This window comes from Plodia interpunctella, chromosome 17, assembly GCF_027563975.2.
Source record: "Plodia interpunctella isolate USDA-ARS_2022_Savannah chromosome 17, ilPloInte3.2, whole genome shotgun sequence".
NCBI lineage: Eukaryota > Metazoa > Arthropoda > Insecta > Lepidoptera > Pyralidae > Plodia > Plodia interpunctella.
In genome coordinates this window covers 4,772,594-4,792,094 of record NC_071310.1, presented here as the reverse complement: position 1 = coordinate 4,792,094, position 19,501 = coordinate 4,772,594, and the positions used below count along the sequence as shown (strand labels likewise).

General features: G+C 35.3%; 1 protein-coding gene and 1 long non-coding RNA gene across 2 annotated transcripts in view; one reads left to right on the top strand and one right to left on the bottom strand.

Annotated features, from left to right (window-relative positions):
• The window catches only part of LOC135309881 (uncharacterized), a 42,447-nt gene extending 35,475 nt beyond the window's left edge, over nt 1-6,972 (top strand). Inside the window, exon 3 of the long non-coding RNA XR_010370127.1 lies at nt 3,915-6,972. This is a non-coding gene — a long non-coding RNA (uncharacterized LOC135309881). The remainder of the gene's footprint in view (nt 1-3,914) is intronic.
• A 471-nt stretch (nt 6,973-7,443) lies between these two features.
• LOC128677336 (uncharacterized) lies at nt 7,444-19,253 on the bottom strand. Its single transcript, XM_053758087.1, has 12 exons — nt 19,006-19,253; nt 18,582-18,650; nt 17,443-18,254; nt 17,050-17,268; nt 16,568-16,734; nt 16,195-16,310; nt 15,313-15,562; nt 14,546-14,714; nt 13,928-14,038; nt 13,301-13,396; nt 12,474-12,586; nt 7,444-12,211 (listed from the first exon to the last, which is right to left on the bottom strand). The coding sequence occupies exons 2-12, from the start codon at nt 18,611-18,613 to the stop codon at nt 12,158-12,160; spliced, it is 2,139 nt and encodes a 712-aa protein (XP_053614062.1). The 5' UTR covers nt 18,614-18,650; nt 19,006-19,253; the 3' UTR covers nt 7,444-12,157.
• Nucleotides 19,254-19,501: the final 248 nt, after the last annotated feature.

Below are 19,501 nucleotides of genomic sequence, written 5' to 3'. Positions count from 1 at the left end.
AAAAAGTTACCTATGTACTTGTAATTTTTTCGTCCTAATACTGAACATGTTGATCGAGCTTGACTTTTATCTTCTTTGGGTACCTATTTATGATAAATACATCTACCTAAAACATCGACATTATGATGTAACCCTGATACGGAACGTAATAACAGGTATAGGCACACCTAGACGAAAATGATTTTCTCGGATGCTAAGCTATTTTGAACAATCGTATCGTAATTAGCGTGTCGTAGGCAGTTATTTATGTTCCGTCATCCGGTATTTTACATATTCAGAATAAGACTCATTGAATTAATCAGTCATAAAATTCTCTTTGTATTTTATGAAGACCATCTAGTGCCTACGTAGAAAATTTAAATTATCGTGTTTACAAAATCCGACAAAAATATGGTGTAACTGATTGATTATTCTATTTAGAATATAACCTATATTTGTGCGAAATAAAAAACCGCCAAAAATAGTTATTGGTAAAATCATCGTCAGGAGGACATCACTACTAGAATCTGCTCTAAATATTAAAAAATATAAATTTACTTTGTTAGAATTTTGTTTTTACGTAGGTATGAAAAATGCATAAAAAAGATATATTTTTATTATGATGAGTTATATCAGTTTCTCCAAAAAATCAAAGTCTTTTGAACTACCAGTCCCATTTGAAAAATTATTTCTTTGTATGATAACCACATTCATGAGGACGACATTAGATTATCCAGAAGTTCAGATTTCCCCCAGGAGCAAAGCACTGGAGCACAACTAGTAATATAAATAAAGTCAGTAGGTCAAGTGTGTTTCCGAGCACAGCTGAAGCCGTACACAGACAAACTCACAGCCTTGCGTAGTAATCTCATTTTCCTAATGTGTTCACACTTTTTTATACTAATCTTGAGATATGTCAGTGATTTTATTGATTTTATAGTATACCTTTTTTACAAATGTTTAATGTTTACCGTACCGTTTCTTTGTTCACTAGTTGGCACCAAAAGTTGAGAGAGGTGTTTTAAAAAAATAAGTTTAGGCCTTTCTTTTTATAGGCCGTTGTTTATACTACTAGTTGTTATTATCATAGTTATATATGCATACATGATTGTAATTTATATTGCCGGTCAAGTGGTCATTTTATTTTGTCCTTGTTTTTTATATTGATGACATAAAAATCACATTATCTAAAGATACAATTTATTATTTTTATGTCTGATGATTTTAATAAAGCTATTATTTTTGTGTTGTTTTATTTTTTTTACGTTTAATACCTAACTGTCTGTCCAAAACATCTGTCGAACAACCTTGGTGAAAAGTGAAATATTTAAATATATTAAGGCGATTATAAATGGGAAAGTAACGATTTTGTAATCATTGAAATGTTTAATTGTAAATATGTAAAAGTATAAATGTTTATAAACAATGTTCTATGGAAGGGACCTTTGGGAAGGAAATAATATAAGCCCAATCTTGCTCATTTATAATTTGATCAAATGGTATCTAATAATAACATGGATACTTACAGAAATGCTTTTAGATCAATCTGATCAAGGGATTTGTAAATAAAGGCAAAAAATAATCGTAGGGGAATTCTGACGTAAACCGTCCAGAAATCCCCTGTCTAGGATGCGCAGGGGATTTTTGGACTAAAATCCTACAAATCTCCTGGGCAGGGGATCGTCTTATGTCTGGAAGAAGCCATAAATTAATATAAACTTAGATCAAAATTCATCACTCACTACGAAAAAAATACTTTTCAGGTTTTTGTAGTATTAGAGTTCTGTAGCAATCATAATATGTAGTAAGTATATTGTAGTAAATTCTACATTATTGTGTATTTCATCTACTTTATTACGTGTTAGTTACACATCATATGTGCCTATGCGTAGATAATAAACAAAATGTAGACATGTAGAATGTAACAGAGACACCTCTGTTTACTCTATACGCAAATGGACATAAGATATGTCATGATAAATAAGGTGTGTAAGCAATTAGAAATGTGATAAGTAGAACAGGAACTTATTTTAAAGAGGAGTCGTGATTTATCAATGTCGTAGTACAGGCGGCTACAAAAGTAACAACTTAGGTAGGTAACCAAACCGATCCAGAAATATTACCATATCATTATAAACACCACGGCAACTATATAAAAGCGAAAGTTTCAGTACCTACTATTCACTCAAATAACAAAAAAATAATATGAACAAGAAAAATAGTTTCATTGCATTTCCAAAGGGTGAGGAGATATTTCTTTTATCTATGGTGTGGAGACACAGAGCACAGCTAGTGTTATACATAGTTTTATTTCTGTTCCTAACAAAAGCTAGAATAAATTAACCATCATGAGATGGTAGTAGGTGTTAGTAGATAGATCCGAGGGGTGAACTCTCATCTGAGCGTGTTACCTGTAGGACAGATTATATAATACTGCCTATTGTATTCTTGGCTGCGACGCCCCAAAATTATGGTTTTAAAGTAGCAAATTTAATGAATAGACTAATTATAAGGTAAAGTAGAATTTGTATTAAAATTACATCCAATCGAAGGAGGCACTTCAAGTTTGTGTTCTTGCAAGAAGAAAAAAAACCAAATGGAACTAGATATCAATATAGATTCCCATTCCTACACTAAACGAATCAATTGGACACATTGGACAATCTATAAGGACATACTTAATTCTAATCTTAAATTTATTCACAAGTACCTATCTACGGTGAGTATTGATTGAATGACAAGCATTCCTGGCATACCATATAAACCTCAATAATGAGAATTGGCACGGACACCTGTAACGCCTTGACTACATACCTACTTATCATATTCTAACGACGACTGCGTCATCAACACAGACGTGCAACTTTAGATATGGCGGTCCTCATTAACACTACACTATATAAATAAATCATACTGTAATAAATAGAATTCATATAAAACAAGTTTTAAATTCTCTTGGAATAGTTAGGTACATCATTTTCACTACCATAATTGGTTCTCCCGTGGATGTCGTATTAAGCGACCAAGATATAAATAAAGGCTTGACAGCTAAGAGGCAACAACCGAGAGTTGACGCCAAGCAGGCGGCCGTTCATAAAATCAGAGAAAAGTATTTTAGATATCGAGCGTCTCCGCTTAATGAAACTATCAATCACCAGAGGATGAGGGAGACAGGAAGAACTACCATGACATAAAGCAACAAATATGATATGAGAAAATATTTCACATATAATGTGTAAATAAATAATTATAGAAGTTTGAGTTACATTAGAAACTGAGTAATGTAGTTCGATAATTGCATGTAACAAAATAAGCGAAGTACTCACCAATTTGTCAAATTTTCGAATCAATCAATACAATTTAGCTCTTATTATATTGACGAAAACAGCAAATAGCAGAAGCCTAATGTAGACAAACCTGGTGGCATGCCTGAAAAAATAAATTCCCTCATGCGCATTCACTTGTTCAAATAATCACTTCTAATACCTATCACAATTCAAATACATTCGGAAAACTATGCGCATACGCAATGACTTCTTTAATTTTCAAGTGTGTGCTATATGGGATCGGAATAAAAAATATAGGTATAAATAATATTTAGTAAAAAATAGGGTCAAATGCTGAGAGAGATTTACTCAGATACGAAATCACGATATTTCCCTTCACTGGAAGCTGAATGAGTAATGCGATTGCTGCTACTACGAGCCTGGAAACTATAAATTTCTATTATTTCTAGAATTTTCTATACAATAAATTTAGGAAGACATACAGAGTAGCTAAGAATGGAACTAACAAATATATCAGAAAATATATAGAAAATAGATAATGACGTACCTACATGATTTGTACCGGACTAGGATAGACTACCTACCAAAATGTAGGTAGGTACTTAATTATCCAGCGATTTTAACTTTAATTAATTTTATTTTTTTCAGGGGCCAGCCACAGCATCAGGTCTTCAGGATCCTAGTACTTACGTCTTGTCCATGATCTGGCTCAGTACATAGATTGATAAATCGTCGCAGATTAGAGTATTAGTAAACGTATGGATCAACGTTTTTGTTGAGACGATCTATATAATTTTATCACATTGCTATCTTCTTCTGTTGCTACTACGGATTTTGATCGAATTTAGTTTTAAAATACTCCAGATACTCCAGTCCGGTTGCGCTCACAACGACTGAAGGTGAAACGTCAGCTACAACAAATAAGAAAGGGTCGTGCTAAGTCCCGTTAATATGTACCAGTACCTATATAGTTATATGTAGTCTAAATACAGACAGAGAAACCGTCAATAACCATTAGGTGCTTATTATCACAAATTTCCCATGCCGCAACTAGTATCTATATATATAATATAGTATAGATAGTGTAATAAATTAGCAGGTTCATCTGTATTTTATAATTTTCCTACATCATATTATTATATTTTCATCTAAATATTGTTATAAATTGCTTCATTGCCATACTATATTTCTGTATTTCAACGTGGTATTTCATGTCGGTGAAAATATTTAAAAAAGAGATATAATATTATGCCGGCAATAAACTATCGCCAGACGAGAATAAACAAACATTGCGTAGTTTTTATGAGAGCTTTTTTTTACCGCAATGAAAAACCAGCAATGTATGCCGAACCGCCAAAGTTGTGCGAACTGTTTGCCGATAGTGTATAGCCGGCATTATCCTTTTAGTTCCGATAGTGTATATTAACTCTGATTTGTTGGAGACAACGCTGATTTTCGTACACGTTCGTGCAACAAGAATAAAATCCGACATAATACAGCAGCCATACGGAGACGTACGGATTTGAAGAGCTGAAGACGAAGACAAAGACGTTAGGGTAGACCGCGTTGGCAGTGTGGTTAGCTGGTTGTGTTTCCACTACAACAGCCACTAGCGACACTGCCCCTGCGTGCGCCCAATACTTGCACCGTGTGAAGACAGCATCATATACTTGCATCAATAATAGAAGATTTTTCAGCCGCACGTAGATTACTCCATTTATATGTAACTTTAAATGTATAACTAAATAATTATTTTAGAGTTTTAACGTATTTTGTGATTTAATAATTTTATATTTGATATTGATATGTTTTTAATAAATCACAATGTGTCTTCACTATTTTCACCGTTACCTTCCACCCTAACCCATCATACCAATAGGTAACGGCTTTCCTTTGGTTTTGCCACTTGCCTTCCCCATATTCACACACGAGATGATCTACTACTAAGCAGTAGGTGAACATACGATTGTAGGCGATGAGGCGTGCATGGCGGAACAATAATATTGCAGCGTGCAGCGGGGTCCGTTGTGTCCTTGTGTTGCAATTAAAACCTGTGGCTCTTGGCCATAGGTACCTACTCAAGCGCAACCGCAACAGAATATAACTCCATACATAATACGCGGTTCAATATTACAAGAACAGAATTTAGAACCCTACAAGTTGCAGGCACACATATTTCATAAATTCTGCTTCCAAACTCCATTCCGCTTCTATGCTCCATGATATAAATATAAATCCTACTTTGGGGGCAAGTTTCAGTTTGAACATGACGTAGTGACCAGTCAGGACTCATTGTGTGTAGAAGATTAACTTTCAATACCATGGAGTTAGTAAGTACCTACCTACTTTGTACGGAGTACCTACTAATTCCATGCTCAATACATAAATTAAAACTAGTACCACATACAATACTCGTTTTATTAATAACCTCTTAAATCGTGTCACTGGCAAGCTAATGACATAAAATTGCATTACGCGTGTAGTTTATGGGACAAACGCCAAATGTTTGCTTGTATGAACGCGTGTTTGACTACACATACTGAGCTAGGTACCTACCTACTTTAAATTGTTGTTTACTAGCTGCATCTACTGCTACCTGTCGATATATGCAAATAGAAGAGTAGGATAGGTATGCATGTATTACACATGTATATACATGAGAAATTAAAAATTATTAGTCATGAGCTTTGTTACTTGTTCAAAATAAACTATCAACTGCTCGATATCAATAAATAATAAATTATTTACGAGTTAAATCGTAACACTATTTTTTCTACAATTTCACGACATGGTCTGATAACTAGGGATGCCCATGGATTTAGAACCTACTAACTTGACACGATTAAGTTTTTTACCTAAATGTCATTTTTGACACAAGCTTTTATTGTTGTCAAAAAGATCTTATAGCATTCTGCTATGTGACATAAAATCATGTCCGTGCAATAAACCTCGTCTGGAGCCGTTCCTGGGTGCACCATCAGGTCATGCTGATCATAATAATGTATTGTCATACAAACTCAATCGGTTGAAGATATCTTCTTTAAAATTGAGTTACAAGAATCCACCCGAATAGACATAGGAACATAAAGTAACCGGTAAAACTCTCAAATGAGAGAGAGACCAGGGGGCTTACCATCATCTCTTAACGCGATCCATTTTACGACCTAAACTGAACTGCATCGCAAATTCGTACCATCGACTTAATTTTTTATATGAATACGATTCAGTTTAGGTTCCTAAATTGAACTGAGTTGCATTGGAATCGTTCTGTAAAAGTTCATGGTAGGCCTGCTGATCTGAAAAGGATCTTGAGACTGAAGCCCATTATTCTATAGTGTGAGTGTCGCCTAACTCAACAGACGCCGAATTTGTATGTGAGCTCTCTATTATCTATCGCAAGGAAACACCATGAATGTAGATCTAAATTGACAAGTTTGGTGAACTACTGATAGTCTGTAGATGGCATAAATGTGTCACATTGTTTTCCAGACGCCTGAAGGGATATGACGTGACATACGAATACCGCTATTTGGAAATAGTACATACACAATGAACTTTATTTGCTAAGACAGACAAACATTCTGATAATTTACATGTATCTGCTTCCTAAAACACTTGTATAACACATTTTTTATTTATTGTACATATTTTTTTTTAATGTTCCTACATGATTCAATCGATGTCATGACAATAAATAAAATTATAAACCTGCCTGATATTTTATTTTAGTAGGTATCTAATAAACCCAGATAAAATAAGATTTTCAAAAACGTCTAAAGAGGAAACAATAGTATCATATTCAGCGTGTCTCTCACACAAGTAACCCATTAACCTAATTTAGACTGAGAAAGGCTTAACACAGGTTAGGCCCTACGCACACGAGCCTACGAGCCGCTATACCTGTTGAAATTAATCAGATTTCGTTATCGAGATTGATTAATTTCAAAACAAAATATCTTGACGTTAGCACATTTTATCGTTTTCGAATTATGACGTTTGACATTTAAATTACCGACCAACGAACAGCCTCAAAAGGCGATAAAAATCGCTGTTATTGAACATAGATACAGATACACGAATACTCTTATGTTCTATTTCGCCACTTAGAAAGCGCCCGAGTGTACATTACTATTTGATAACATTAGGCACGCAGGAGAATACATAAAAAATAATAATATAAGAGTCAAAATTTCTTCATGTTTATTTCACTTTTTAACATCATCATGTTACACGCATTGGACAATAAACTGTGAATAATTTCAGGCATTCAAAGAGGTAGCAGTTTCTTTCTTTATATCACGAGCGATTATGTCCGCCATTTCGCAATACACGAACTGTCCTTGTGGACATATCTCTTAATCTAAACACCAAAAACAGATCGCGTATTTACAAAACGAATTCACATTAACAATACACATTTGGTACCACATTCAGACTGCTAAGACACCAATAATTCACGTATCAACTCTATGACCCACAATTTAAACAGTCCAAACCATCAAGTGCTTATTCCGATAAATTCAGATGACAAATGTGGTCCTATCGAGATATGAAGTAAATTCTGACAGGCACGACCACCACTGCCATCTCACACATTCAAGACTTGTCACCGCTAAAATTTAATAGATCAGTAATTTTGACCAATGACAATTCATTTACAACACACTTATTGCCATCTAATTTAAACTCGGCCCTACAAGACTGCACGAGGGGGTAAATTGTAACAATACATTTTATAATTTAAAAAAAATATTTACATCATGTTATGTAAAAAATAATTACATCTACAAATGCATAGACTATGCTATTTATTATTATTCACCTAGAAAGGAACCTAAAGTTTGTTAATTTAAAATGTTGCTCGACTGATAAAACTTAAATAACAATGTAAATGAGTCCCAATGTGACAAATTATTTTCTAGCCCATTATGATTTTATATCCCACTCGTGCTTGTCTAACATTCCTAAAAATAAGAGCGGCTATACTATATCGAATTTCCGTGAGAAAACTAAGAAAGCTTTTTCGAAGTTCAGTATAGAATATTTTCTCGGTGAAAGGCAGCCAACCAATAACATTGCGGTATGGTTGTCTTCGCGTCACAATGCCGCATTGTGATTGGTTGACTGCGTCTCGCTTTAATAGTGACAAATTAATTACAAACCCACATGGAAATACATAAAACTCATGCGCGAATATTTTCATGGTGCGACACGTGCATGCTCGTAATAGCAACGGGCTGTAAATTTAATACTACATATAATTATTTGTATTGCATAAGAGATATCGTCAGCACAATTGAGTATAAATGAATGTTAATTGCATAACTTCACGGAAGTTACAATAATTTAATAATAATAAATTAAAAAATGACATATATTGTAACCAATTTATGTCGATTTATTTTTGCTAGATACAAAAGTACTTTCGAACTACAAGTAGTAAATGTTGATATATTTCATTGGATACTACCAAACCCTTAAGCATTTCTTTTCTCTACGAAAATATACTCGAAAATGTATAGCCGTAACAATTATACCAATAAAAGTACATGTACAATGACGCATTGACGATGTTAAATTATCCCTGTTGTACCCGTCCTACCGATGTGCCCTACTGGTAGGACCACGAGATACCACCCCGTCCTACCATTTTAATATCTAGTAATGTTAGTTTCAATACAGAACATCATATCAAGAAATCATTGTACCACATGCGGTTGACTGTACATGAATTGTATCATTTCGTGGTAGGACTACAGGTACATGATGATATCACGAGGTACCAGTAGGACAAATCGGTAGAACTACGGGTACAACGGGAAATTATCACGTGATCAGCGTGACGATAACTTTCTTACGATATAACCTTAAATCTAAGGTGCGATACTTACATTACGTTAATCTCCCTATGCGCAGTCAATTCGAATTGATCTACAAAAGTACAAACAATAAATTACTAGCGCGTAATATTACATACATACATTTATTACAAGTTCCTAAAACTATTGCTGTTTGTATATTGTTATAAAACCAAGTGCAGGTACCGAATAAGTGTATTAAGCGTATCCGATAAATTTATTACTACCATTGAGACACGGCCGCGCCACTGTCAACTAAATAAAAAAAAATTTGGCGCTTAAATAGGATTTAGAGAAATTACCACAGAGCCTTGGGAGAAAGCACAATAAAAAAAATTGTGACATAAAACGGTGACGCTCATTCGATCGGTTTCAGGATACTAAAATAAAAACATGTCTAATCGCCTCCAAATTAAAACTATTACGGTACGAATGCGTGTTGCGTAACTAAAAAATTCAGAAAAAAAAACTGATAATTTTACAGAAATTCAAATACAATACATGGTGATTGTACAGTTATAAAATCAGGCTAAAATAGACTTTAATACAATAATAGTCTTTTAGATCGTGATATTTTATAACAGGAGATACATGACTAAAGTCTATTTTAGTATACAACTTCCTTTACATCTAACAGCTATATTTTCACTTTTGGTCCAATCCTGTATAATCTACATTCATGTATTGGTGTTCGTTGTTACTATACGCCCAAATAGGAGACACCAATTAGCACGATAATATTTCAGAAAATTATATACTCTTTAGCTCGGTAATGAAATCAGATAAGTATATAATGATATGCGTTATAAAATAGAATATATGGTTTTCTGAATACTGGATACTGATCGCCCCATCGGAGCTTATAAGTCAATAAATAGCAAACTTATCTACGCGCGCTTCTTGATCATACCAATACGTTACGCCATCTGATAGGGGAAAGACCAAGAGATTAAGACTTAAAACTGCATGTATTAAATTCACCGAGCTAGATAAAATAGTTATTTTTGGATGTTAGGGTCAACAACGTAATGTTCTATATCCAATAAAATGCTTCTATGTACTTGCGTGAATTACCAAAATAAATAATACGAAATCTTAAACCAATGAATACTAGAAATGAATTAAAAAATTCAACCATAAATAAATCACATTAAGATTTGTTTTAGGAACCTAAAGCTTTTACAAAAATATTTCCTTTATTTGACACTATTTCTATTATATTTAATTATTTAGTCAGCAAAATATGATGCTCATATGATATCATACTCATAAGACATGGTATATAAACTTGTACTAACAATTGCGAAGATGTTTTGAATTTTTTTTATCAATATAATTCTTGCATATCAGCATTAAAATTTTAAAATTTGATTGTTTTGATTGATATCATAACTTTCTAAAAACTCCTAAAAAGAATAAGGATTATTTTCATCACTTTCTGCTAAAACATCATATTGTAATCTTTTGTGATTGGACTTTTGAAACACAATTTTTTACGTCGTTCGATATGTGACATATAGACTATCAGATACTTTATCATCAACCTGTTTTTAATGTCGAAGTAAAGGCCTATATCTAGCAGTAGGACACCATAGGATAATAAAATATGGCTTTCAGCTTTTAAGAATTTGTGACAACCCTAAGGCACATACAACATACCAATGTATCATCATTATTAGGATTTCGGTAAACTAGTAATAAAACTATTCCCCGTGATGTCATTGCAAAATGTTGGAACTATTATTAAAATGGCAGTCACAACTATTACAAATTCAACAAATTCGCAATCGTTAATACAAAACTAAAAATCCGCAACTTATCTCACTTATACTATAGGCAAGTACTAACGTACGAAAGAGAAAAAAAATCAGCTATCAGCTATTACCCAATACATGCTATTAAAATATAATCTACGCTTCCCTAATTAAAGCAATAATAAAATAACTCTGGTTACAATTTGATCCGTGTATTGCTTGTATTCGTTTACATTTACAAATAAGACAGATCTTGGTGCGTTTCGATATTCACTTTTAACACATTTTAAAGCGATTAACACATTTTACAATATACCTATGTTTACCACGTTCCTTGCGTAGTACTCGGCAGTGGCTTTGTTAATATTAGTCGATTTTTTCAACAGCTTAAAAGTAAATTCCTTTGCAAACATTGGAAAATTTCACTCCTATTATAAAATTCATCTTTTCCTGTCTATACTTTCGCTATATATAAAAGGAGTCAATTTGGAACTAAATGATTTTCATGTTATTTTTATTCTAAGTTTTATTTTACTAAGCAGGCAAACAGGCATGCGGCCTTCTTAACGGAAAGTGGTTACCGCAACCTATGCACGCCTGCAACAATAGCGGTGTCACAGGCGCATTGCCAACCCTGAATTTGCATTTTCAATTTGGAAATTTAAAAAAAATTAAGAACCACCATTATCAAAAACGCACCGGAATAGAAATGTAACTAGACCATCAGCATCCGCTTTCCAACACATTTCACTCCGAACCAACTAATAGCCAACGATTTTTAAAAGTACCTATAATATGACCGAAATAAATGTCCAGACATACTTTGAAGTTCCTCTGAATAATGGACTTAAACTTTTTTCCTTCGAAAAATGCTAAGTTTAAAGGTGGTTTTGATTTGTTTGACGTATTGCGTGGTGTTTTGTCTAAACGGTATAGCTTATTTGTAATAATATGGAGATATTTACTTTTGGCTGATGCTATCTATTGCCATGTATCACAACATCGCCATCGCCCTTCACAGCGTCTCACGACATAACACGACAAACAAATATAAAAGCACCTACCAAGTTGCAGTTATGGCTTATTTATAGAGAATGAACAGAAAATGTTGACTATCCATCAATCTCACCAAACACATCACCTCACAAGCACTACTCATTCCTACACATAAAAAACTTAAAGCACGAAGAAAAATATTTCAACTCTTTGACTATGAATGTCGAATTTGTTCCTAAAAATAAAGTACATAGTTTAGCTTAGAATAGTGATTATAACTACGTTATGACGGCGCTCGCGACGACAACTCCATGGGGCCCGACGTTGGTACTTGCATCTGGAAGTTCACAAATAAACATATAATCATCGAGACCACAGTTTAACATACATTTATCCGACTGTCTAAAGGCGACGTAAGTACTGTATTTGTATTCTTATTTTTCAAAATTTAAACCTCCGATTTAGCTCCCAACGTGTTACAATGGAGTGTAGGCAGCAGACATTATAATTTACGTAATTTACATAATTATTCAAAATTGCAAAGGCAAACGATTATGATCTTTACCGCATAGAGAATAAAGTTGGAAATATCTGTTCACCTTGTTGTTGGCTAGATGGTCGGAGAAGCAGTCGTCCAGCGCCCTCTCGTCCAGCACGGCCTCGAGCGCCGCCGCCAGCTCCGAGCTCTCCGCGAACGGGGCGCCGCCCTCCGCTGCACAGGACATGCGATCGCGACTGTTACGAGTACACCGCCAAAGGGCCAGCCGAAACTACTTGGCTCGAGTGATAGACGGTATTTTTAAGTATTACAAGATAATTTGTGTTAGACGAATTAAAAAAAAAACCCGACTTTAAATATTCATTTCGCCACAACTTCTGATTTTGATCAAACATTATCTAAGAACCACGGCATAAAAATATATATAAAAACTCAACCAAATCGGTTCACCCGTTGATCAACTACGGTGCCACGTGCACAGACAGACACACTTAGCAGTTAAACTTATAAGTTTAAACGCTCTTTTTGCGTCGGGGCACAGATTACATAATACCCCAGTAGTCAGGGGTTAAAAATAAATAATTCCCGTTGATAATGTGGTAACGTATAGCGCACGCGTTATTCCATTTTTAAAGGCAATTAAAAGCTTTATTAAAGAAGAAGTTTTGTGTGTGAAGAACGCTTTAGTTTGTACGAGTGCTTTTATTTACCATAATAATGAAAAACGAACAATGTATGCCTAATTTCTAATTTCTATCTAATTTTTGAATAAATGACTTGAATTCGAATCCGCGAAGTTCAACGGATTAGTCCGCAGCCACAGCGGCAACAACGTGGAGCCGTCATAAAAATCTACTAGGTGATCTATGAACTTGGGTAGGTCGATGTGCTGTTGACTGTACGTGTGTGGAAGGTAAGATATTATACCTTGATTGAAAAACTCCGTAAAGGCCTCATCAGGTATCTGGCTGAGAACAGCTGGATCCAAGATGTCGTCGTGCGGAACCTGCTCCACTTCCACTTCTGAAAACACAACAGTGTATTTATCACATTAATGTTATTTATCAATATGTCGTGCAGTCAATCCTACTAATATTATAAATGCGAAAGTTTGTGAGGATGTATGTGTGTATGTGTTTGTCACTCTTTCACGCAAAATCTACTGGAATGAAATTTGGTACACGGGTAAAATACAACCTGGAATAACAAATATGTACTTTTTATCCCAAAATTCCCACCGGAGCGAGGCCCCAGAGGGTAGCTAGTATTTCGTAAAGTCCTCGTGTATATGGTGGCCAATATGTTGGGTAGCCTGCCAAAAATACACTAGCCATGTAAATCAAAGGTTGCAAGTATTTTAAATCACTCACACTCAATATTATAAATGCGAAAGTCTGTTACGCTTTCACAGCTAAACTGCTGAACCTATTTGATAAAATTTGGTATGCATATAGACAGACCCAAGATTAAATTATTAGTTACTTTCTTTTCAAATTTATACTCCCAGAGCAACAGCTAGATTTATATATTTTGCTTGAACTTTTTTTTAAATACCTAGTTCTTGCGAATGATGCGGCACTGTGATGTATTCGTTCTCGCTCATAGCGCCCATCGCCGTCTCCTCTGAACTGTCGTAAGCCGACGAATTCGAGCACACATTGATTTCTGGAATAGATGTAAAAATAAATTAGTGATTTTCATGACCACATGGAATGATGTAACTATTGTATTGTTGCTTGAATCGTAGGAAGATTTTTTTAAATGAAATTAATAGGCGATTTCTGATTTGTTTAATAATCATGGATGGATCGATTTGGTAAAATATAAACTTATTACAGGAGATTATTTCTAATGATGCTGTGCTGACACGAGCATGGCTTGCATAAACCGACAAATTATTTATATATCTGCCAAATTATATGTAATTTCGCAACACAATCAATGTCGTATCTGCCCGGGTCTGACAGAAGAAGAATACCCAAGAAGTGCTGGTGTAACAACATAAAGGATGCCGAAGACCATAAAAATAGAGGAAACTAGACTGGGCTCCACCATTCCACATTGCTTTTCTGATGAAAAAGCAGATGCTTCCCAAGACGCTCTCTTTCTCATGTAATAAGTTTCCATCCTCAATATAAATTGTTCAGTGTTTGCAAGTGATGGTAACTTTACCTGACAGCTTGTGGTCAGCGTTGGGCGGCGCGTGCGGGCGGGCGCGGGGCGGCGCGCGGCGGCGGCGCTTGGCGCGGGGCCGCGGCGGCCGGGTGGGGGGCGCCCACAGCCGCGCGCGCACAGCTGGCTTCTTGGGCCGGCACTCGCGGTTCAGCTTGTCGTAGTTGTCCTGATGTCAATTGAATCAGGTTATTTTTTAGAAAAAAATTTAATTTTATATTTATTTAATTAAAAAATTAATTAATTAATTTTTTGAAAATGAAATATAATATTTTAGGGGATAAGCTTTAAAATAAAAAGTTATAATATACAGTGTTTCGATAAAGTGAAGGGAATAAATGAGGACGCTGTATCCACTTGGCTGGCAACACTGATCTATTTGGTATTGTAATGGCAAAAAAAATGTACTAGCTTGTTTTAAAATGTCTAAAATTTAAATTACATTTTCGAAACATTGAGCACATCGAATATACAATCACCTAGGCGTAGGATCATTATAAGGTTCAACACTGTCTTGCTATTAGATTTAAAAGCCCGTCCCGATTGCTCAGTCGCACTCCGTCGCGTTTCATTATGTGAATGCATTCATACATTTTATTTTATACCTAGGCAACTACCCAATTTGTTATGTAAGAGCGGCGTCTTGCGCATATACACTGTGCATTAATACATCAATATTTTATATCGTTATTCGGACACTGAAGTAATGATGAATAAGACCATCGACTAAAATCTACACGAAATAAACTCAAGCAGTCATAACTCACTCTCTTCCACGCGTGTTCAGCGCACAGCGGCGTCTGATCCTGCAGCGGCAACAGCGGCTGCTTGCAGCGCGCGCCGCCAGCGAATACAGCGGCGCAAGCGGCGTAAAGCCGCTGTTCTGGCGCCAGCGTCACGTGCTTCATACAATACCGCCCACACGGCACGGGTGACTCCGTGCATCTTTCTTCAGCGCATGTACTGCTTGACAGGTTATCTAGTGAACCGTTCTCGCCGCCTGACCAACCATTTTCCCTGTGGTAAATAAATATACTTAGTGCGAACGTGATGAAACCTACACTCTAGTTGATATTGCATCATCTAATGTATGAAATGTAGAAGGCAATGACAAACCAATCCATTAATATTGCCAAGAAAGTTGTTTAATTTCCCTTTAGTCATGAGGAATAGGGCTGTTAAGTTTATGTAAGAGCTATGGTGTAAACGGTTTTAATCTCTGTCCCTTTGGTGGCAGTAATACGAATAACCAAATTAGGTTTAAAAAAGTACTTATTAAGGCTCCTACACGCTACCTATAGGGACACTGCCTACTTGCCAACAACATGCCCGACGGATTAGTGACTAGTTTGCTACATAAAACAAATAATTATTCCGATTCAGTTTAGCGGTTAAATGCCGATGTCCTAGTAAAGCCGGCATACACAAACGGCCGGTTATGTAATGATTATATATTGTGTTGGAGCCTTTATCGATGAGGCTTAACACTGGGTTTACGACAGGAAAATAGTACGTCAATACTTGAGGTCTTTAATGACAATGGTTTCAAACTATGTGTATGGGGTTAAACTCTGGCCATCAGTATAAGATATGAAAGTAGCATTTAAATTCCTAAAAAGATTTTGTTGCGAAAATAAATAGATACAAACCTGAGTTGTCTTCGCTCCTGTGACGTGAGCAATGATGTCATATCGTGCGTTGTTAGCAAGTAATTTATTGTTTGCTGCGGCAATCTGCAAGACGGACCCTGTTTGCTCACTTGTTTCTGAAATCACAAAGCAAAAATAATACTTAGTAGGAAATTTTCAGGTTGTCGTACGTACATTACAGACATGTTATCCTATCCATTTATTACAAGGGTTGTTGTGTCGAGTCACGCTATTTTTGTGGCTAGACAGGTTTGTTCTTAAATGCTAATAAATAACGTGTATGTGAAAAGATTTAGGTGTATAATTTGTTATCTTTTTACCCGTGCGAAGCAGGGTATAGGGGCGAACAGGCAAACTATAAAGACGGTTTCACCTTGATAAGGCTAGTGAGCGCTAAATGCTTCTTATGGTCCCCGACAAGCCTTAGGGTAGAATGAGCTCTGGCCACATGTCTCCGCAACGCGCTCCTTCTCATAGCCAACCGCGCTCCGCGGGACTCCGCAGCCGTCTCTTCCACGCATACTGGACCCGTGCCCGACTCTGAGAGGAAGAATATACCTTTTTATTACAATATGAAAGTTTTTAAATTAAATCTAATTGATAATATCTATAGGATTGCAATTACACTTTCTTGGATTTACTCTCACAATCCCCATGACTTTATATAAGACAAAATTAGCTTGATATTAAAGCACTACAGATGTTAAAAATAGTATTATTTTTTTGCATATCTACTAACGTAATTTTGACTATACAATGCCACTGATAAATATTATTTTGTAATGTCATACAGTAACCATGTTTACCATTGTATTATTAATATATTCAAAAATCAATTAAGCCATAGATAATTACCAAAGTCAGGCATGTAGTCCTCGTCACTACTACTGCTCTCAAGTTTAATAAAGGAAGACTTATGTCCATCAAGTGGCCCGCATTGGAACAGCTCTTCTCCAGGCGCATGCCATGCACGATTTGGAACCGGAATAGCTCGACGCTGGGCCCATATCCGCTGTAAAGCCTCATGTACAGCCGGCCCGCGACCTTTGCGGGGCTTCGATGGAGTTGATTTTCCTAAAATATTTTGCACTCAACTTGAAATTGTTACAAAATAAATATCAAAATTAAGATTGCCCTAAAGTAATTATACATTATAATACACACAAAAAACTATATGTATGACATTTTATTCTGTTTGATATCTCATACAAAAATCAACAACCAAGACAATGTAAATGTAAATATTACCTGCAGAGGGAGTTTTCTTGACAGGAGCTGGAATTTTCATTGCGGGTTCTGGTGGAACTTTAATAACAGGCTCTGTTGGCTCTGTTTTTACAACTACCATCTTATTTTCAACCAGTCCTTGTTCTCTTTTGAATACATCTAAAAATGTCTCTGATCCTGACTGTTTTGTAGCCGGCGCAGTCTTGTTATTAGTACTAACGCTATTAATACTGTTCTTTAATGATGGGGGAGAATTGGGAACAATATGGACTTTAGGGCTATGAACACTTGACCTACGAGTCTCACTCACTTTATTGACATGTGGCTCTTTAACAACTTCAATTACAGGATGAGTCTTACTTTTTTGAACTTTGGTATTAGTGTTTTTTGTATCTTTAAAGGTTTGAGTCACAAAAGTTTTTGGGATTGATGAATAGTGACCATTAGGGATCACTTCTTGCTTTATTTCTTCTTTAATCTCTCCATTTGTGAGGGTACTTATGAGATCTATTTCCTTGCTTGGGCTGTCTAGTACTTTACCCTTAACATCTGCATTTTCGGGAAAGAAAAAAGCATCTTCAGTGTGACTAACAGTTATCTCACTTGCTATGACATCAGAGTCATGGAACGTGTATAATTCGTTGGGATCAATTTTAAATTTGGTATGGAAGAAGTTGTCATTGAGGTGTGTTATATATGTCTGCTCATCACCAGAGCTGTCATGAATGAACATATTGACTTCACTGCCACAGTTGTTTGGCACGCTCTCCACTGCCATTTTATACTGCGTGGCGCAACTTGCATCAGATATATTTTGTGGAATGCCACTAAAACTGAAAATAATAATCCATATATAACACTGTTGAATATTTTTCTAAAGTTTAAAATAAAACAGAAATAACATTTGTATGCAACAATAAATTAACTAATTCTAATAAGTACATCACTTGTACATTCACTACAGCACAACATTTAAACACATAGTCAAACATCTTTCGTACTTTATATACATTGAACAACACAAGAATATCAGATAGACAACAGGCACCTAACAAATACTTGTTCGAGTCAACTAGGATTTATTGTTTTCGCCATTAGATGCTTAAGGAATAATCTGCAAGCTTTTATACTTAATATAGACTAACTAAATATATAGTTACCCAACATTTTCCGGTGTACTCAAATAAGACATACTGTGTTCATTTTACAACTTGTTATTACAAATAATTCTGTAACAAGGAAATGTTGGCGGTTTTAATTAGCTTCACTAAGTGTAAAGCAAAACATGATAATTAGCCATATGTAAACATAAATAAAAAATGCGCATATAATAACAGTTTTCACCATAAAAATACAAATATTTTGCTTGTTGAGATAAGATTTCCAGACCACAATTGACAGTCAGTGACATCTGTCAATAATGAAATAGTAGTTATTTATTGCACATAGTATTTAATCTCTCTTAAAAGTTTTAACACCTTCGACATTTATAAACAAGAAAAAAAATTTATATCAACCTCTGTTTAATTACTATTTTAATCAGTTACAAACAATTAATTTTGGTCATTGAAGAAGAAAACTCACATGATATAGTTGACTGTATCCGGCACATTTTGATCTTGTACGTTATTTAATGTAATTTTATTCGCTATTATTAACAAAATCAAATTGTTTTGTTCAATAAATGAAGAAGAATCCTTGAAATAAAACACCCTTTTAGCCAATAACATTAAAATAATGACAGAACACAGCAAATGGCAGCCAATACCACAGATAAAACACAACAGAAAGCTACCAACTCGTTCTGAAACCGAAAAGAATGCTTAACTCGTCCGCGTGTCGATCGTTATGAACGTCCTGCTCTTAGTTCCTGCTACCTATTGCTTTGTGCTGTCAACTCATTGTGTCAACCACACATTTAACTGTCAACCACCGCTGTCAACATTGAATACTGAGGTGAAGGCACAGCAAATTGCTGTGCCTTCACCTCAGTATTTAGTGTTGTCGCGTCGCGAGCAAATTTGCACGTTGGTTGTGCTTAGTGGTTGTATGTGGCCCATGGATATTTAGTAAGTATTTG

Bases quoted from the DNA above. Each gene is read 5' to 3' on its own strand.
- LOC128677336 (XM_053758087.1), bottom strand. From the start codon at position 18,613: ATGTCTTATTTGAGTACACCGGAAAATGTTGG. The intron at 16,735-17,049 runs GTAATTATCTAT...TCTTCCTCTCAG, and splicing joins GGACTACATGCCTGACTTTG to AGTCGGGCACGGGTCCAGTA. The intron at 15,563-16,194 runs GTTTGTATCTAT...TATTTACCACAG, and splicing joins CAGGAGCGAAGACAACTCAG to GGAAAATGGTTGGTCAGGCG.